We start from the raw sequence: 21912 nt of genomic DNA, 5'->3' as shown, positions 1-21912 counted from the left end.
GTAGTCGCACGAACCCCACGCATCAGTGAGGCGTTTGCGGATGATTGATGAAAAGTCATCCACATGTGCATCTGCAAACATACCCGACGCGCTACAGTACCGCGAGAGCCCCAAGAACATCCTGAAAGCGTTATTATATTGCACCCGGAGAGCATTGTATGCCCGCCGCGTATATCCAACCCACAGGGCACATGTATAAAAGGACTGGCAAAACGCCTTGAACAAGGTTACCTTAACCTGTGCGGTACAACGATAGAACCTGCGGGCCAGCATATTGCAGCGGACAGCCAACGCTCTCCGTTCCCTTTCAATATCTGCATCGTCTTTAAGGTGCTCAGTTACAATATGGCCAAGGTACTTGAACTCCGTAACCCTCTTCAGTGGAACACCTCCGAGCATTACTGGTGGCACATAAGTCGGTTTTTTCTTTGCTGCCTTAAAGACGAGCAGTTCACTTTTTTTAACATTATAGCGGAGCCCGTGAGATTCTGCGTACCTCTCACAGATGGACAATAAACGCCGAAAGGGCACCGACCGATGGGCTCAGTAGCACCATGTCGTCAGCGTAACTGATGCTGTTCATGCAGTGACCATCAATCGAGCAGCCGACACGTGCGCCACCGAGTGCCTCGATCAGCTCATTGATATACAGGTTGAATAGTGCGGGTGAGGTTAAACCCCCCTGCCTCACCCCGCATTCCAACCTGTACTCTTCCGACAGTGTGTTTGACCATCTTATCTGATTGGTCTGATGCTCGTACCAATGGGAGAACAGGTCCACGTAAGGTCCCGGTAAGCCCGTCTGCCTCAACTTACCCCACAACAAGTCGTATCTGACCAGGTCAAAAGCCTTCGAAAGATCAAGAAACACTGCATAAACAGGCGTATTCCTCTCCGTGTAGTATCCTACCACATGCTTCAGCGACAGGATTGCACACTCGGTGGATAACATTGGTCTAAAACCAAACTGAGCATCACTTAATTTAAGATGATTACTCACCTGCCGCTCGAGCACTGCATCGAGTACCTTAGCAGTTATGGTTGCCAGGGAGATCGGCCGATAGTTGTTACAATCCGATACGTCGCCTGTTTTGTTTTTTAAAATCGGGACAACGACCGTTCTCATTAACGCCCCGGGAAGATACGAATGTCTGATACAGAAGGTATATAAGAGCGCCAGCAATCTAAGCAAATGCGGACCAGCGTGTTGAAGGTGCTCAATGCTGAGGTGGTCATGACCAGTCTTCTCTATATTCTTTATTATCTCAGCTATTTCCTTCGCTGTTATCCTAGGTGGTACTTGAGAGGCTAGACTCGGGTCCACCACACCAGCATCAGCACCCCCACTTAAACGTCCAAGTGATTGTACCCTGAAATGGTTCTTAAAGAGGTTAGCAATCCTCACAGGCTCACACTCACCATCAATGCTCACCGGGATACCAGCTTTCGGACTCAATTTCCTTGTGTGTTTCCAGAAACCTCGGAAGTCTTTTTGCTGATGTTTTGTAGCAAGAATATTCATTTTTATTTGCTCCTGGTGGTTTTGACAAAATTTAACCTTTTTTTTTGAATAGTTTCCTCGATTCCACCATATCACTATAAACAGTTCCTTTCCGAAGTTTCCCGTTCCAAACCCAGCAAAGAAATTTTTGTCTAGCCTCCTGGTGAGCACTGCGGACGTGCCAGTTCCACCCTATCAATGGTCGAATACTCCCATGGGTTATTCCACACTTATTACTAAATATTTTATAACAATTATTAGAAGATTCAGTTAAAACATGAATAATACTCATATAAATTATTTATCACAGATTGATGATTCACATTAGTACACATATTATCACAACATTTGCTTAATTCTAGAGGAAAAACTATTAATTTCAATCTATCATTACAATATTTAAAATACATATCAATTTGATATCTTGTGCGTACACCCCATATAATTTTATTTACATTGCCAATATTAGGCGGAATGGTCATGGGTCTAAAACTTTGAAGATTACATTCGATCTCCAATGGAAAGTGATCTGACCAGAAGACATCGTAATGTATTTTTACATTTACTACTGTCCTCCACGCGGCCATAGTAGTTAAACAGTGGTCGAGCCACGAACATGTACCGTGCGCATCGCTAGTGTAAGTATATGATTTAGAGTCAATACCTAGTCTCTCAATGTCCGCACATAGCCAATTCTGCTCCGCGCAAAAGCTTAACATTTCATTTCCAAATAATTTGCCAGGATGAGCATTAAAATCTCCTAACACGTATATAGATTCAATGTTTTCATTCTCAACTATAGCAGATATTTCGCTAAGGCATTCAACAAATTCACATAAATTATCAATCTCGTTTGTAGGCATATACACATTAAAAAATAACATAGACCGCTCCGCAACAGACACTTTGATCGCGACAATACGCTCACTCACACATGGGATCACAGACACCGATTGAAATGAATCATTTTTCCATAACAGGCCTACGCCACCGTAAGGACGGCCATGCAATAACCCACTGCTAATGTCCATCGCAGATTTCCCAAAATAAGAAAAGTCTTTATTTACCAACCCCAAATCAGGTACTTCAGTTGGTAATAACCAGGTTTCTTGGAGTGCTATTATATCCACCTGTGTACTCAGTAGCCGTATGTATGCAATCCATAGATCTCTTTAGGCTCTTACAGTTGAAACTCATAAATTTATGTGTCTTATGGTTGTTTTTATCCATTGTGAGTAATTAATTTCTGTTCATCACTTGTTTTCCAATGGTTATTAAACTGTACAAACCTGCGGTAAGATACCCCACAAGGCCATAAATTCTCATCCATAAACATCGATAATTTATTCTTAGGGATCATAAACTTGTACCCTCCATAGTCTTTTTTTAAATTTCATATTTACTTTCTCTAATTGCACGTCAACACCGGTCTTGCTCATAATATAATTAGAAATGTCTTCCGCCTGGCAATTGATATAAACATTATATATATATAAAACGGTATTCTCGTGTTTGCCGCTTTAAATGTGTTGTAATGACTATCCGCTTTTCCCTTCATCGCAGTGAACCTGTTCTTATTACGCTTTCGTTGCACGAGGACCCATTCATCATTTTTGCAAATTTTCCCATTACTCGCACTAGTACCCGCTACCTCCGACGCCCGAGGCGCGTGCGCAGCCGCATCGGCATATGAGTTGTTGCTAGGCTGACTCAACCCGACTCACGTCGGTCGCCGCAATGTTACATGCGCAGGCGACACCGCAGATCGTTTACCGCCAGAACCGGTTTCGCCGCTCAGCCGCACAGTTGGACGCGAAAGTGAGAGGTCGCTATGACATGCCACCCTGTGTGCGAGCGAATCAGGTGACAGTGAATGAGCCACTGGGCGTTGAATCTTTGTGTTGTCGATGCAAGAAATATGAACGATATCCGTTTATTCGGTTTGAAATTCTTCCGATGAAATATGCGAAAGACCAATTGGATCACTATTGCAATCAAAACTGTCTTGTAAAGTAGCAGCCTCTCTCTTTTTATTTCCAGATATCTCCTATGCTTGATTTAAAACCATTTCTTTTGTAGCATAATTTTCTTTTATAAACGACACATTATCTTGCAGTTTAATAATGTCCCTTAACAATCTCGTGGCATCTACATGGTCAAATGTAACCGGGGGAAGACGTTGTAAGTCCCTTGCTACAAAAATAGGTATCAATTCAGGGTCTGTTTCTTTGATCACACATAGAATATCTTCCATATCTCGCTTACTTTTTCCTTCACCTTTTCTTCTCTTTCGAGTTATAGTTTGTACCGACTCGAAAAGTAATTTTTTGGCCTGTGTGATTTCATCCGTCGTGAACGCAGTAGAACACAGACGAAGTATACTGTCTTCATCCATTGTTTTGCACAAAAGCCAATAGCTCACAAATAACTATGTTACAGTTATTACACTTCACTATATCCATATTGAAGGACTGACCACGCGGATCACCTGTACGCGTGCGCACACAGCAACGACCATGCGGGTAGTGTGATTTAAACCGAGATCAATGAATTTGAAATTGTTACAATAATGATGTGTGTATGATGATGATGATGTACGATGACATTTATTTTATTTGTGTTCAGATGTCAAACGTTATCCGGCTGACTGACGCCAAAAGAACTTTTTCTGTGGAGGCATCAATATGAAACCGTCATGCCTTAGTGTTTACAGTGTAAACACTATATAACGACACTGAAAGGACTTATATTGTTGTTATAGATTTGTCGTTAAATTCACAGACGATAAGTGTATAGAAAATCCATGACTCCTACTTATTCCTGGGGGTTTAGTCCAGGTGACTTACCAGTAGTGTATGTAGAAAGTCGAAAACTTAACTTGTATGAAAAAAAAATTTTTTTATAAAATAGGGGGCAAACGGGCAGGAGGCTCACCTGATGTTAAGTGATACCGCCGCCCATAGACACTCTCAATGCCAGAGGGCTCGCGAGTGCGTTGCCGGCCTTTTAAGAATTTGTACGCTCTTTTCTTGAAGGACCCTAAGTCGAATTGGTTCGGAAATACTTCAATGGGCAGCTGGTTCCACATAGCGGTGGTGCGCGGCAAAAATTGCCTTGAAAAACGCTCAGTCGTGGAACGTCGGACGTCGAGGTGATACGGGTGGAATTTTGTATTTTGCCTCGACGTCCGATGCTGAAACTCAGCTGCAGGTATTAATCCAAGAACCCCACATATCTACGCAACGCCAAAGGATCGAGCCGCTCGGAGAGGGATTGGTCATCGACGATTCGAACCGCTCTTCGTTGGATACGGTCAAGTGGAAGGAGCTGGTACTGGGGAGCCCAAGCCCAGAGGTGAGAACAGTATTCCATGTGGGGCCGTATTTGCGCTTTATAGAGTTGCAAGCGGTGGCCCGGAGTGAAATACCGTCTCGCCTTGCTGAGCACACCAAGCTTTTTGGAGGCTAATTTAGCCTTTCCCTCCAAATGACCGCAAAACTGAACGTCGTTCGATATGTCAACGGTACGACAAAGTTTCATACAAATTTTGTTTTCGACTTTCTACATCCACTACTCTTAAGGCATCTTGTCTAAACCCCCTGGTCAATAACAGTGTACACGTGAAAGCTATCCCAATTTGTAAAAAAAAGAACGAATTTCTTAGAAAGTTCGTATGCATGATGCCGACAGTCGAGTTTATTGCGGGCTAGGATAATAAAGCGACAAAAGAACGTACACAGCTGCGCAGTTTTTACAAATTTTAGCAACTTAACTTTATTACTCAATTGGTGTTATTGACAGTAGGTGTAATGCTACGTAGACTGTATCATTGTATGATAGACAGAGCCAATTGATTTCGACACTTTAGGGAGTTAGTCGTTAAATCGAGGAACGTTACATAGAGTTGTCACTGTATTAAAAGAAAGAAATCTGTGGAAAAGACCAATGGTTACAGCGCCACCGGCTTTTTTATTGATATATTTAAGTGTTGGTCTAATGTGACCCCTAAACAGCAATACATTTTTAGGTATATTTTCTTGATTTAGTTCATATCTTAATTATCTCAAGATTTTTTATTATTTTTTAAATTGTGTACGTCTACATTGACATCTGTAATGTTATTTCCTAACTTTGTTATGCAATTTTTGCAGTTATTATAATTTTTTTACTAGGGTGGCCTGGAAAAGTTTGCTTGTAAGCATTAACTCTGCCCGTTGTGCCTTAATACCTTATGTTATTTAATTACCTTGTCTAAGCGAAAGTTGCAGCATAGTACCATCCTTCTGTTCCACTTCTTCGAGGCCTGAGCTTCCACTGTCCGAGTACTGAAGATCTGAAATAATTATATGTATAACTTTTTAATAAATCTTGTATTTTAGAACGTCAAACTTAAATATACTTTCAAGGGCTGTCAAATCTCAATTTTTCTATGAAATATCCTAAAAGTACATACCATCAACCAAACTGTTTTGATCCTTTCTTGGACGGCCACGTTTCCGCGGAGTCGCATCTGAAACGAAAATATCATATTAATTAGTTTTGACAAAACGTTTGTGTTTGGAATAGTGTTATATGTATATTAGACTAATTCAAAATATATTTTTTTTAGTATTTACTAATATATTTATATCTAAAAATCTATTGTCTTTGTTAGACAAAAAACCTAAAAATGAGCTTGATATCTTGAAACTTCAGCTGGCGCATGACGAAAATTATAAAATAAATTTACTAATCAGGTAATAAAAAAGAATGTTGTTTTATTTATAGAAAAAACGAAACGCAATTTTCTAGACTTTTTATAATGTTCGTTTTTTAAAGTCTAAAGTAACTTTCTGTAACTCTTTTCCTATGCATTTTATCGAAAAAATGAAAGAGACCTTTTTTGTACCGAACTTAATTTCCTACAAGACACCAAAAAGGGAAATCAGTCTAATGTATATACAATTAAACATATTTTTAATTAAAAAAAGAATTACAATATTCGTAATGTTATTAGTTAAGTAATGCCTCAAAATTTCAAAAAGTACAAAATGTAATGTCGTTGGACCAATCGGAGCAAAGAAATCCATTTTCACTTCTGACAGTGCTTACAGGAAACGCAGGACAGTTCTGATTAAGTATTTAGTGGAGCACTGTGGTGATGAGACGTTAGACCGAATTGGGTCTAATAGATAGGGATATATATATATATATATATATACAAATACGTATGTAACGTATAACAAAATAAAAAATGGCGCTACAGCATGGCTTTTTAGCTCTGAGGCCTCATATTTCTCTTCCGTGATAATTTGTCCCCAAGCTTCTGTGCCCACCACATACCGTAGACGTTTTGGGTCTCAGGTATGCCGGTTTCCTCAGAACAGACAGACAGTCCATTAGTGAACAGCCGGGGTTCGAACGTACGACCTCAAGGATGAGAGTCGCACACTGAAGCTAATTTTAATTAAAAATCTTTAATAAATAAGCCTTCAATTACTGTCATATTTATAACTAAAAGCCAAAAAAAACCTTACCATCTGCGTGTGACTGTGGCTTGTGCTTACGAGGTCTACCTCTGCCTCGCTTCACGTCATCAAGGGCTGGCATTTCTTCTTCAGTATCAGACTGGTCCACTTCCTCCAGCATTTTCTGCTGCACTCGCGCAATATTCGCCTCTAATTGGCTCACGTGCTCGTCGAACTGAAATCAATGTTATTGCGTTATAAATAAGGATCAGTTTACGTTCCATTTTTTTTTTCTCACGAAAATGTTATATTCTCGAGGTGCATTCCGAGCCGAACTAGAAAATTTACGACTAAACTGTATTTTGTAAAAGAGTTTTAGATTAACGATTATTTAGGCAAACAGGAAACTATTTGAAATTATAAAATGTAACAAAATATGAAAAATTAAGAGTGTTTAAGGTATGTATGGCTTCTGGGTTTTGATGTTATCTTTGATGTTAAAACAACACCAACATGATTACTGTGTTATTTAAGCATTTATTGCTCCACAACGTTAAATACTAATTACAAAATTTTCTATTTAAACACATTTATTTGCAGTTATGTAATGCAATAAGCTGAGGTACTCTTACTTCTTGATACGACAGGAAAAAGACGCCTAAATAGAACTAAATCTTTTGAATTAATAAATTTAGTGTAGTGAATATGTACAAGTGCGGTATCTCGGACACACGAACATAGTGTCAAAATATTATAGATCAAGACTGTTCAATATTGTAAAAAATTAAGTCCACATAATATCACTTAATAGCCATAATTATTGTATAGATTAGATTGTAATTCATATAAAGTCGCACTCTCTTTTGTGAATATATATTCAACTGGGACAGAGTCCTGAAAATAGTACTACATCAGGAACCTGGAATACGTGTTTGTTGTGTAACCTGTTTCTGGGAATAAATAAAATTATTATTACATCCGTCAGTTATACCTGATCCAACGATTCCTGGGTGACCTGCAGCACGGCTTCCGCCTGTCTCGTGAACTGCGAATTCAGTCCGTTGTACGCGCGACAGTTGTCCACTAACAACTGAATGTCGCGTAGAAATTCCGCACGGCTGTGGTATTTATGAGCTGAAATTTAATTTAAAAAATTGGCCTCGTAGGTAGAGCTAATAATCTAAAAGCACTTTATCTTTATATGGGTGTTCGACTCTTCTATCATTATCTTTTAAAACAAGAAATTTGGGTATGCCAGTTTGTCATGGGAAGACCGCGCGGAAGGTCACCTACGCGTTGGACTGACCAGATCTAGCGTAGGAGGTTCACTCAATGATTTTAACAGGATGATCTAATAGGGAACGATGGCGAAACGTCGTGAAGCGCATCACATCTGCCCCTTCTAATACAACTACTACAAAGCGATCACGACCGCTCTGTCAAGAGTGTACCGAATAAGAAGTTTGTGATGATGATGACCTTCAAGCCCGGCAAAGCATTTGCTAGCCTTCTAGCAATGTGAGTGTCCATGGGCGGCGGTATTTAACATCAGGTGAGCCACCTGCCCGTTTGCCTCTTATTACATTAAAAAACGTAACAACGTACAAGTACAAGTGCTCAAAATTTACTTTAATTTACTGCCAAAAATTTACCGAATTACTATTTTAAAGATTTTCGAAGGATTTTTGTAAACAGGAGTTTATATGGCAAATTATATTTCAGATTAAAGTTTAAAAACATATAAATCTTCGTGATTTATGTGTCTTTTTACTTTTTATATTTAATGTATCATCCTTTTAATTTTCTTTTTGTTCCCGTTTAGTTTTGTCTTAATAACTGTGTATAACATGTATTTTTGCACTTCTTGCTATCTTATGTATTTTTTTTACACTTCACAGTATTTGCCTGGAAGAGATCGCTCGAAAGCGATGAGGCCGCCAGTTGTCCTCCTTTTGATTAAATTATGTTAAATTTTTTTATTATATTGTAATGTAACGAAGTGTTAATAAATAAAAACAACTGTATATTACAGTATACCTTGTATCTTCTTTCCAATGCTCTCCATGTCGATAGGTTTCTTGATAACATTGTAATAGTCCTTTACTTGCTTTTTATTGACGGGTTTCAGGAAGGGCCAAGCTTCGGGCATTATCTTTAGTTTGGTAGTCAGGAGGTTCTCGAAGATGAAGGACAACGCCACCTAGTATCCACACAAATAAAATATAAAATAAAACTATTTAAAAAATTCTAACAATTCCTTAATTGTTTCAAAAATATCTAAACCTATTCTGTTTATTTTATCTGTTTCCTATCAAATATTTATATGACTTTTAGTTACTGATAAATTTGTAGATAAACATACACTTAGGAAATTTGGCACACCTTCATGAAAACCTAAATAGATCGCCAAGGCGAATATTATGTAATTCCAAAATCACCTACACGTGAAACAGAAAATCTCTTGAAGTCAGTTAAAAATTAACTTTAAGCGTAAATTTATTAATTTTAACGTAATCCGTCAATTATACAAACACACAAAAAACAAAATGGTACATACACAAGTTTCTCATCAAAACAAAATAATTCGTAATTGCGTTCTCACCACTTAATTAAACACTGTAAAGAAACTAAATAAATATGATTTGAAATGAATACCATTTAAGATGAATGTAAAATACCTACTGTGTTTCTTTATTATATAATAGATAGCGGTAGCAGCCATCGCGGTTGGCAAAAGCAGTTATACAGATTTTTAATTCCGTAGAATTCTGGCATTTCATAAGTGTTGCTACTAAAAAAGTTCTGCATCGAAAAAGAGGAAATTTGACCCTTTTGACGGCAATAAAATACTATTTTAAGTATAGTAAGTAAGCGAGCTAATACAAAAATAACAAATATTTCAATATCACGAACAATATATAGAATTAACTTTAATTACTTTAAAGATAATTGGAAATATTCTTTAGCCTGGTATCACTGCCTACTAATTCTAGGCTTAGTAAACCTTTTTAAAGTCTTTCGACGATTTGATTGACACGCAGACTCTTTTATTATTTATGTCAGCGATGGTGATTGATGATCAAGATCATCATTAATGAATCACGATTTAAGTTTTTAATAAAAACTTTTTTTTCATTGTTTGTGATTAAAATGGACGCAATTATAACTCGCTGTAATATATATATATATATATATATTTATAAAATAGGGGGCAAACGTGAGGAGGCTCACCTGATGTTAAGTGATACCGCCGCCCATGGACACTCTCAATGCCAGAGGGTTCGCGAGTGCGTTGCCGGCCTTTTACGAATTTGTACGCTCTTTTCTTGAAGGACCCTAAGTCGAATTGGTTCGGAAATACTTCAGTGGGCAGCTGGTTCCACATAGCGGTGGTGCGCGGCAAAAATTGCCTTGAAAAACGCTCAGTCGTGGAACGTCGGACGTCGAGGTGATACGGGTGGAATTTTGTATTTTGCCTCGACGTCCGATGCTGAAACTCAGCTGCAGGTATTAATCCAAGAACCCCACATATCTACGCAACGCCAAAGGATCGAGCCGCTCGGAGAGGGATTGGTCATCGACGATTCGAACCGCTCTTCGTTGGATACGGTCAAGTGGAAGGAGCTGGTACTGGGGAGCCCCCGCCCAGAGGTGAGAACAGTATTCCATGTGGGGCCGTATTTGCGCTTTATAGAGTTGCAAGCGGTGGCCCGGAGTGAAATACCGTCTCGCCTTGCTGAGCACACCAAGCTTTTTGGAGGCTAATTTAGCCTTTCCCTCCAAATTACCGCGAAACTGAACGTCGTTCGATATGTCAATGCCAAGTATTCCGATGCTGGCTGTGGCTTCAATAAGAGTGTTTTCGAAAAGAGGAGTAGCGACAAAGGGTATTTTTTTCGCGGAAAACGCGCAAACTTGTGTCTTCTTGGGGTTAAATTGGACTAGGTTTAGTCTACCCCAGTCCGAGACTCCACGTAGTAGAGTTTCGACTTCAGACACAAGTTTTTTCCGGTACTCATCGACAACTGCCCGAGAAATACCTGCCCGGCCAGTGTAAAGAGTATCCCCAGTGCTGTCGTCCGCATAGCAATGAATGTTGCTAAGTTGCAACATGTCATTGATATGCAGAAGAAACAGGGTCGGGGATAGAACACAGCCTGGTGGGACCCCAGCATTCACGGGTTTAAGGTCGGAACATGCTCCGTCGACGACGACCTTGATGCTCCGATCGGCCAGAAAGCTGGAGATCCAGTCGCATAATTTCTCGGGAAGCCCGTAGGCTGGAAGCTTCGAGAGCAGTGCTTTGTGCCACACCCGATCGAAGGCTTTCGCTATGTCCAAACTACCCGCTAGCGCCTTCCCCTTGGACTCAATTGCCTCTGCCCATCTATGTGTAAGGTATACTAGAAGGTCACCAGCCGAACGACCACGACGAAAGCCGTACTGATAATCGCTAATCAGCTGGTGGCCCTCTAGATACCTCAAGAGCTGGCCATTAATAATGGATTCCATTATTTTGGAGAACAAGGAGGTTATAGCTATTGGACGATAGTTGGACGGAACAGAACGATCGCCTTTTTTAGGGATCGGATGTCTCGAAGCGGTCTTCCAGCACTTCGGGACAGTGCCGAGCGAGTACAGATACCGGAATAGGCGCGTCAGGACCGGAGCCAACTCAGGAGCACAAGTACGCAGCACAATTGGAGGGATACCATCCGGACCGCTCGACTTATGAATGTCTAAGGAAGATAGTGCCTTGCGAACAGCACGTTGCCGGAATGTGATTTCCGGCATTGAATAATCACACCGCGAAATCGTCGGTGGTGATCCCCCTCGGTCACCCAAAGTCGAGTTGGACGCGAAGAGACAGCCCAAGAGGTCGGCCTTCTCCTTCGCAGTATGGGCGAGCGAGTCATCCTCCCTGTGCAGCGGTGGAATGGATGGCTGACAAAAATTCCCTTGTACAGCTTTGGCGAGAGACCAGAAGGCTCGAGTCCCCGAAGGGAGTTGGGCCAATCTCTCGCCAAATCTGGCGATGTGCTCTGACTTTGCTTTAGCGATTTCCCGTTTGAAGGACCTGGAGGCTGAGTTATATGCTTTTTTATGTTCGCTGGTATTGGCATCACGAGATATCGCCGCTTCCGCCCATGCATTAAAGCATTCTCGCTTTCGACGCGATGCTGCCTTGCAAGAACGCTTAAACCAGGGCTGTGACTTGCCACCGATCGGCGCCGCAGAAAATGGAATAAAGAGTTCCATGCCCTGCAGAACCACTTCGGCGATAGAGGCAGCGACGGAATCTGGAGCTTCCGACGAAAAGCACATAGGCCCCCAAGGGAAGGACGCAAAGAAAGACCGCATCCCATCCCAATCTGCTGACCGATAGTGCCAAATACGGCGACAACCCGAAAAACGGGGCCGAGGAGCGCGTAGTAGGCACAGTACTCCGGACCACACAATGATCCGATGAACCCAATGGCGGGTCAACAGAGACTTGATAGGTCTCCGGATGTGAGGTCAGCAGAAGGTCCAACAAAGAGGGTTTATGACCATCCACATCTGGTATTCGCGTAATCGCAGGGACCATTTGTGACAGGTCGTAAGCTAAAGCAAAGTCGTGAAAGGATCTTCCCGCGTGATCGGTGGTTTCCGAGCCGAGCCAATCGGCATGGTGAGCGTTAAAATCGCCAAGTATCACGATTTCAGCGGTAGGAACCCCTTCGAGCAGGGAATCTGTAGCCATTTGGATGTGCTCAATGAGTCGGTCAGTTTCGGTATTTCCGCTATGGGACCTATACAGGCATGCGTAGAATCGCGGATGGTCATCGCAGTCTACGCGCAGCCAGAGGCTAGATAGGTCCCTTCCTTCAAGCGACCCGAGGCGACGAGAACAGATATCCTCTCTGACGTACACACAAACTCCCGCCCGCGGCACAAATTAATGTTCCAATTTGTACCCCGGGTAGGAGAGGTAGGATGTATCAGCCGGGGAGGATATCTGAGTCTCGGTAAGGAAGAATAAGGCCGGTTTCGCAGTTTCGAGGTGAAAGTGAACCGCGTTAAGATTAGAGTTGAGCCCCCTAATATTGTTAAAGTCCACTGAGAGCGTGGAAGGGGATGCCTTCGGTAAATTCTTCCGTTTGCCCCGAGATCGAAACCTAAAGTTAAAGTTTTTTGCGCAGTTTTTGCCCACCCCAAAATACGAAGGGCAGCCTGTGCATCCACCACCGAATACTGATTGTTCCGATGATGGACGCTCAGAGGGGGATTCTCCACAGCGGAAACTCCTCCTCTGTTTAAACTGCATCTTCATATTCTGGGGGGGGGGGGGGGGAATTGATGGGCTCCGGGAGTCTCACTCACCGCACGAAACGCGAGTACAATAAGATAAACCTATTGCATCACTTCACGCCGGTTTTCTGTGAGATAGTGGTACTGCCCCGGTCGTGCCTGTCCGTTTGGCTGAAGCCCGAAAGCAACAGCATGGCACTCCCACTAGGAAGGGGGTTGACTGACTGCACTGGTGAAATAACCTCTGTCACAGGTTATTTCACCAGTGCAGTCAGTCAATATGATTTTAATGTGAGCACCGTACTTAATAAAATATATCCGTTCACTAACAAATAAAATTTATGTATAGACTCAGATGTTCAGAGTCGTATTGAAACGGAAAAATGTGCCCGGCCAAAAAGGTTTGTAATCACTGACATGTCAAAAAATGATAACTGTCAGAATTCTACGGCATTAAAGTTTGAAGTTGACAGAAGTGACAGTCATCAGGATTGAATTCAATATTATTTTACTGGTAATATTTTTAATAATAGATTTTTTGACATTCCTTTATTTTCTGGTAGGATAGTTTTATTTAAAATTTAGATAATGTAATTAGTTTTATGTGTATACTATAAGTACTAAAATAAAAATCGTTATTTTCAGAGCAACACTATTGTTTATTTGAATTTCCAATTCCAATTAAAATACTATCTCCAGTGCTAATAAAAAGCATTTTTAAAATAAAGTCATTACGCCATAGTTACATTTTGTCAGTATCCTTTTTTTAATGATAATAATATTAATAAAACTTTATTCATGCCAAAATTCATCTCAACCCCAGACACACACACACACACAAGGGAGTCCCTGTGTGGGGGCAAGATGAGAATTAGTCAGAAGTACATGGACAAAAAGTAGGTTTAGTGTTGTAACTAATCAACGACAAGTCATAAGCCATTAAGTATGTGTGAGTGTGTGAATGGGTGCGTGTGCGCATGTATTTAAGAGTGCAGCTAAGAGTTGTAATAAGCGTGCGCTGTGTCAGTTGGGTATCTTAATAAAAAAAAATACCTGATCATTATCATCAAGCAGCGGGTTGATTTGTTTTTCGAGTTTCATAAACTGTTCCTCCTTTTCAGCGAGTTTCTCGAAACATCTCTGCATCATGCGCTGAGCGGCCACTGTCAAGCTACTGTTTGCACCTAAATAATAGTTATATATAGAGTTGATGAATAAACCTGGACAACAAATGTATTGGATATAAAAAATAAATCAATGGTACTATAACCTTTTTAGATCTGGACCTCAGATTTCTGTATCTGTTTCATGATCATTTGTTATTCGAATAAGCAGGTAGGTGATCAGCCTTTTGCGCCTGACGCACGCCGTCGACTTTTTGGGTCTAAGGCAAGCCGGTTTCCTCACGATGTTTTCCTTCACCGTTCGAGCTAATGTTAAATGTGCACATAGAAAGAAAGTCCATTGGTGCACAGCCGGGGATCGAACCCATGACCTTAGGGATGAGAGCCTCACGCTGAAGCCACTAGGCCAACACTGCTCAACTGTATAATGATATAAATGTATATAAATAACGGGATCCCCACAAATGTATATCCAAGATTGAACTCATTGCTTGGAATTTTACGCCAGGTGTATTATATATTTAAAAAAACCATTAATAACTTGTTTAGACCACATATGCGGAAACTAATTCTAATAATCGTAGTATTTATCATTAAAACAAAAGATTTTGAAGACAGGCAACAAAAAAGATATTGAGTTGTACCATGTTAGAAACGGGATAACATATTACAGAACAAGTCTTCTAAAACTTCTAAAGATTCCACCAAAGTAGGGTGTGGCACATTTGTTTACAAACATTTTGTGAAAAACAATAGAATTCACGTACTGAGCGCGTATCGTATTCTGTCTCCAACGGCAGTACTGTATGTATTTTCTGCCGACAGTTGCTAATATGGACGGGCAAGGAAACGTTGTGCTTTGTAATATATTCTTAATTATTCAAAGAAATTACTTGGCATAGTGCGCGCATTATTAAATATGTTTGATTTTGTAACCGAAGCAAGACAGAGTTCGCGAACGACGAGTGTGTGTGCGTCGACACGACTCCACTACGTGTACCGTGTACGTACACGTACGTACAAAGTGCACAGTTGTGCGCAAACTTTGCTACAATATTCGCGGGCAATTTATTGTTCGCTTGAGTGAGTTGATCAAAACATTGTACTGATCACTACGTTTGCAAAGTTATATATTTTGGAATCGTATCTTAAGGTTAACAAAAATCTTTCCAAGAGTTTTAAATGTTTTTTTAAACAAAACAACTACTTACCATTATATAAGTTAGAGTTTTCGACAATTTGGTTTACGTCGGCGAGGAACTCTTCCCTGCTGTGGTAGTGCTTTTGACGTAGATTGTCACGAATCGTCTGCAGGTCCATGGGACGGGTCACCACGCGATAGTAGTCCGCTACCAGCTGGAAATTATAATTAAAATCCCTTAAATAAGACTTTTGTCCCTGATCCGTAGGTTTGATCTTAGGCGGTGCACCAATGGACTCTGGGCATATGTGCGTATTTAACACTCGTTCGTACGGTGAATATCATGAGGAAACCAGCATGCCTTTGACTCAGAAAGTCGACGGCGCGTCAGGCATAGGCTGATCACCAACCTACCTATTACAAAAACTAATGATCACGAAACATATTCAGAAATCTGAGGCCCAAACCTATAAGGATGGCCACCATTTTTTTTTAATTAAACCAAAATTTTATTTTTTACATATTTCATGAAAGAAAAAAATATTTCATAAAATAATTGTTTAAACGTCGAGCCTGTCTCAAGTGATAGCCAGACATAATAATAATATATTATATTATTTATTGATTGCAGAGATGAAAGATACTACGACGTTCTGGAGAATAAAGACATTTTTTTCTGGACGTACTTAGAGTACTCTGGTGGTGGAGACTGTTGTGAAAGACATTCTTGTGTTGTGGGTGACCACTCTATCAAAAATATGCAATAAAACAAAACCAAATTAACAGTGATTCAAAACACTGATAAATTAGAGTGTACGCATGTGTGTATTTTTCTGTAGCTCCGCAATTGAGTTCTGTTCCGAGGTAATTTTAATTACGCAATAATACCGACAATATATATGACAATACCTTCTGATTAACAGGGAACAGGAAAGGCTGGACGTCTGGCAAATGTCTCATTGTAGTGAGGACTTCTTCCAGCAGCGACGACAGCGTAACGAGTGGGTCGGTTCGGCGCCTTTCAGCTGGTCTCTTAACGAGGTAATCGCATGATTCGCTGGCAGTGGGACGTCTTCGGTTCCGTCCGCCCGCTCGTACTTCACCGCGACGACTGCCTCCGCTACGGCGACGGAATTCCTCCGCAGATTGCTGAAACATTCCATTTCTGCTTTACTTCCCATATCGTTAGCAAGACTGATGACTGACTACCACACAAAGATTTTAGGACGTTACTTTAACGCGATGCAGATTTTATGCCCAAGTTATTAAGCAACTTGGACAAATTTTTCGCAGTGAAAAATCACCTTTACAATTATAATTTTAAAAAATCCTCAAATCTGACTTCAGTGTATCTTATGTCACATGTGCATGTAGATTTTTTTATAAACGGATAACTAAATTTAGTTTATACTAATCCGTATTTTTTAAACCTAATAGCAAATATGCTCAAACTCAAATAAACTATATTCATATAGGTAACCAAGTCCACTTATGACAGAAAATATGTTAAATTAATTCTAAATTTACATTTACTACCAGTTCGCAAGTTAAGGGCATAGAGCGGGCAAGAAGAACTGACAAAAAACTCTCCACCACTCTTTTTAATCGACTAGTTTTGAGTTATACCAATTGTTTGACTTTGAAGAAATCGATCCCAAGGATCAGGAACATTTAAATAATCGTCAATTTTATAAAAAGCTTTATTAAATAACTTAAGTTGAACTAGAGCTTTAAATTTATTCAGTGATAATTCTCTAATTTCGCTTGGGAGTTTGTTGTAAAAACGTACACCTTTTCCATATATGGAGAGGATACAAAAGAATTCATTTATACAAATATAATTCGTTCACGTACCTTCACAATCTTGGAGGGCAGCGTGAGCTTAGTTCCATCGACGTAAGATGTATCCTCATCCAACGTGTCTTCGAGTCGATCATCACGATCCTCTCGTTCATCACGGTCAGGCGAGCTTGGCCCACCGCCCGTGTATAAGGGACACGCCTTGTTCGTACGCATGTGACCCACTTGACCGCAAGCACCACACTAACATACATCGTAGGTTTAAATTTTGTCTGTTAGAGGTAAGTAAAACTGATGAAGTGATAGCGCATTTTGCTTTGTTTTATAAGTCAAACGAACAGACTGGTCGTGTGGTATGCCTATGAATGAAGTGGAAAAGGTATTGACAAGACAAAATCCAGCCGAACGCTATAAAGTTTCGTCGTGTTTCAAGGCTTAGAACGGTCTGTAATAGATTTGTAAGATTCAGAATCGAGTCTTTACTTCGGATGAAAATAGCAAATGATCTTAGTTGTAAGTCATTCTAAAGCTGTTGTTTAACACTTAATCAAAAGAAACCGGTTGTCTGTAAAGTCGGTTTACTGACGATAGTTGAACGTGACAACGTCATAAGACAATATACTGATGGAATGGTTGCTTTTTCAAAAGAAAATTTTAATTTTATTTGTTTCATAGATATTTTGTATGGATATAGACAAGTAGGTAAATGTCTCTTTGTCGCTCGTTCCGCGCTCTCGCTTGCACTTCAAGGGAACGCCTGAGAGCGAGGTAACGCCGCATGAGTCATGTTTTTTCGAGCGTGCAGCCGGCTAAATCGAATTATAAGACGTTGTCACGTCAAAACTTAAAGAAAGATATGTAGGGCAATTTTAACCATACTTATCCTTATCAAAAAAAAAAAAGTTTGTGAGTAAAGCATTAAATATTAGACAATAATTGTGCATCCTTCACAGCTTCTATTTCGATGAAAAAGACAGCCTTTTGTTCATAGCTATAATAAGATTGTTATATCCAAAAAAAATGACATATTAAAATGTTGACAAGTCATACAAGCAATATATAGCAAATTTATGGCAATTACCTTTAGTTTGAGATCTGGTTTAAGTTTAGCACGGCGCCGGGAAGGTGTCTGCAAGTCGGGCTCTTGCTTTATCTGACCCAGGGGAATGAGGCCAGGAGATGCTCCTCCCAAATCACCCATTGACGACATACCTTAAAATACCACATTTGGAACTTAAAATCCGCCTCTTTGATTTAGCTATGGATAATAATATAAAATTATACGCAAATAAATAAATAATTTTCTTAGCCATTCTTAGGAATATAGCCAAGTAATTGTAATAGCCAATAGTATGACGGTTCAAATTCAATTCCACATAGAAGAATGTGGATGTAGTAGAAAACTATTAGAAATTAAAGAACACACACACACACACACACTCTTTTACTATATATACAACGGGTAGAAAACGCACAGGAGACTCACCTGATGTCAAGTGATACCGCCACCCATGGACACTTACAATGCCAGAAGACTCACATATGCGTTGCCGATCTTATAGCTCTTTTATTGAATGACCCTAAGTCCCCTAAACCCGCCTTGTTAAATTATCTCTATGATTATTTGATCCATATAACTAAACTATTAAGTTCATCGGAAATGTATACGTACTGTCCCCACCAATTGACGAAGGCACTGAAGGGTTCCCAGCAAGTCTTTCGCGCTCTTGATTCCTTTTAATACGACGCAGTTGTTCCTGTATGCGAAAGAACAAAACATAATCTTCTGAGTACTTGGGCTTATTTTTATAGGTGGCAAACACAATTCAAAGTATAAGCGAGTCTTAAACATACATATAAAAAAGCAAGTTACATTAGTAATTATTTTAATTATGTTCAGTTTTTATATTATGTGCAACAAAGTGTTTATAAAAAAATATGTATACAAACAATTGTTACGCCATAGCTATAAACCTATTTAATCACCTTCCAAGAAGTTATAGATCACTGCCGTGTAATTCTTTCAAGAGAAATGTGATTAAACTTTTTAAAAGTTTAAGGCAAGGTGGCTTTATATCTTAGGCAAGTATTTGGACCAAAGATTTTACACCAATTGTAAATAACTTAAATTTGACATTATTTTATGGTCTTCCAGCTAACCCAATCCAGCGCCACTGGAATAGTGTGAACGGCCAATCCAGCGCTTGAATACACGTTTAACATTGAACACACATTGTTGTTATTTTATGGAATTTTAAAGGTAATTCCGAACAATGAAGTTAACTGAAAACCAAACTCTTCAATTTGTTTCTTTGTACAGAGAACATGTGTGTTTGTGGGATATCACTTCGGAATTTTATAAACACAAAGGCATGCGCCTCCTTTTTCATTTCTTTCGCTTATCCAATTTCTCACCCAAATCCGCTTTTTTCTTTTTAGTTCTTCTACCACTTCTAACAGTAATAATTGAACAGTTTTAAAACAATTTCTGAACTTCTTTCTTGTAAGCATTGTCACTGTAGTGTTACCGATCTAACAGCTTTTGAATGACTGGAATAATGTGGACGTTCCATTCCAGTCCAGCACTGGACTGGAATGACTCACTGGATTACTGGACTGGAATAATGTGAACCGAGCATTATTATAAGCCATTGTAAAAATTTATATGACTTTTGCATGCCTATTTACGTATGTCTGATTGTGCTATTTGTAGTTGATCCATCTAATTGTACCATAATCTTGGCAAATAAACGATTATTATTATGATTATTATAATAAATAATTAGGCAGCTTTATCGCTAACAAGCGATTTTTTCCAGGAAATCCTAATATGGAACAATAAAAAATAGAAACACATACAAAGGGTAAAGTACCTAAGTGCATGGCAATAACAAAAAAGGACACAAGCTAACATGTAACACTAACTATAACTAAAATATATAAATAATGATATAAACAAAAATGTACAAACTAATCCAAGCATTCACTGAGTCCCAATTAATATATTGGTTTATTAACACTTCCTTGCATTACAATATTTAATTGATCCTAATTAAATGAAAATGTAACTGGCGGCCTCATCGCTTTCGAGCGATCTCTTCTAGGCAACCACTGTGAGTAAAAAAAAAATTTATTAAATTATATAAGGTAGGTAAGAAGTGCAAAATACATATTACATATAGTTATTAAAACAAAAATCAACAGGAACAAAAAACAAACTAAAAAATGTTACATGAAATATAAAAATTGCATATATATCATGATAACTTAAGATAAGTCTCACGTCAGTCAGTAGTTAGTACGAAAGTTAGGGATACGATGTGGACAGGAAAAGTTTGTACAGAAGAAATTTAAAGGAATATAGAGGAGCTAAGCGAATATATATAAGGCCTAGGTAACAATAACATAAACTTGACAAATATATTTAAAAATATTTGAAACGTATAATAGGATGAGGGACAAAACGACAGATGCGGACCGTGGTTGCCGTGTAAGCTTTTGATTCATAAATTGTCTTCTGTGATATTAAGATTTGGATTCTCTCTGTTATAAATGTGTTAAGGGGTATGTTTTCTTTAATTATTATTTTAAGGTTTAGTTTTATTTGGTTGTGAAGCTATCTGAAATATTTTTTAGCTTTGGGAAATAGCCTCAAATTAGGTGTCCATTTATTGAATAATAAATTACCAATTTGTTTATTAAACCACATTTAAGTTTGCTACGATAAGCCAAAATCCTCCTGGCACATTTATTTATTTAAGTTAATTATTATATTTAGTTTAATTAATTTTAATTATTGTAACTTGCTAGCTACCTTGTTCGTGGCCCCTTTTATAAATATCCATATTGTGCTAATTTGTTTTATTTAACATTAAACACCCATAACAAACTTCTGTAACCATTTTACGAATATCTTGGAACATACAGGTGAATCAGTGAGTAACAATAACCCATAAATACGTTATAGTCCCATTAAACACTTATGTATCAGTATGAAACAAAATTCGTCCAATAATAACAGACAGTTTCAGTTCGACAGTCACCCATTCGATTCTTTACTACTATAGTTAGCCTATGTAATTCCTCTTCATTCATTTTGGTATGTGGGAAAGCTCACCTGTATTCTTCTCTTCTCTCTCTTCATCTCCTCCTTCTGCGTTTCATCCATAGTTGCGAACTGACGGATGAAGGCGTCGTCCTTTGTTGAACGAATCTTAGCGTAGGCCTCAAGTACGGCCGCTTTACGAACCAACTCAACTCGCGTATACCTTTGACCTGACGCGTTGCGGAACGTACGTACGATACGGAGTACGCGACCTAGTATCACAATACATAATACAGTTAGTAAAAAAATTATAATATTCCATCTCTATTGCTAACGTTTTATTAGTCTTAACCCGGACATCATTTATTACGAGTTCATTTCCCAGCAAAAAATATTTATTTCGACAAAAAGCCTTCATTGCAGGTAGACAACCTGACGATATAATGGAGAGTGATAATATGTTTTTATCAAAAGACATAAATGAGTTTATATCAACAACAAAAAAGGTGATTTTAATACAAACTTAGGGATTAGGTATACGAAAACCCAATAAAAACAATTTT

General features: G+C 39.2%; 1 protein-coding gene across 1 annotated transcript in view; it reads right to left on the bottom strand.

The window, feature by feature from the left end:
- The window catches only part of LOC123708044 (transcription initiation factor TFIID subunit 1), a 41802-nt gene that overhangs the window by 1704 nt on the left and 18186 nt on the right, over positions 1 to 21912 (bottom strand). Inside the window, exons 20-31 of the mRNA XM_045658503.1 lie at positions 21422 to 21621; positions 18977 to 19061; positions 18386 to 18516; positions 17359 to 17547; positions 16414 to 16653; positions 15575 to 15719; positions 14293 to 14423; positions 8986 to 9148; positions 7940 to 8082; positions 7018 to 7183; positions 5955 to 6011; positions 5748 to 5834 (exon numbers count right to left, since the gene is read on the bottom strand). Of these exons, the coding sequence (XP_045514459.1) occupies positions 5748 to 5834; positions 5955 to 6011; positions 7018 to 7183; positions 7940 to 8082; positions 8986 to 9148; positions 14293 to 14423; positions 15575 to 15719; positions 16414 to 16653; positions 17359 to 17547; positions 18386 to 18516; positions 18977 to 19061; positions 21422 to 21621 (1737 nt within the window). The remainder of the gene's footprint in view (positions 1 to 5747; positions 5835 to 5954; positions 6012 to 7017; positions 7184 to 7939; positions 8083 to 8985; positions 9149 to 14292; positions 14424 to 15574; positions 15720 to 16413; positions 16654 to 17358; positions 17548 to 18385; positions 18517 to 18976; positions 19062 to 21421; positions 21622 to 21912) is intronic.

Source organism: Pieris brassicae, chromosome 4 (assembly GCF_905147105.1).
Source record: "Pieris brassicae chromosome 4, ilPieBrab1.1, whole genome shotgun sequence".
Lineage (NCBI taxonomy): Eukaryota > Metazoa > Arthropoda > Insecta > Lepidoptera > Pieridae > Pieris > Pieris brassicae.
The sequence above is the reverse complement of the archived record's forward strand: the minus strand, read 5'-3'. Positions and strand labels throughout refer to the sequence as shown.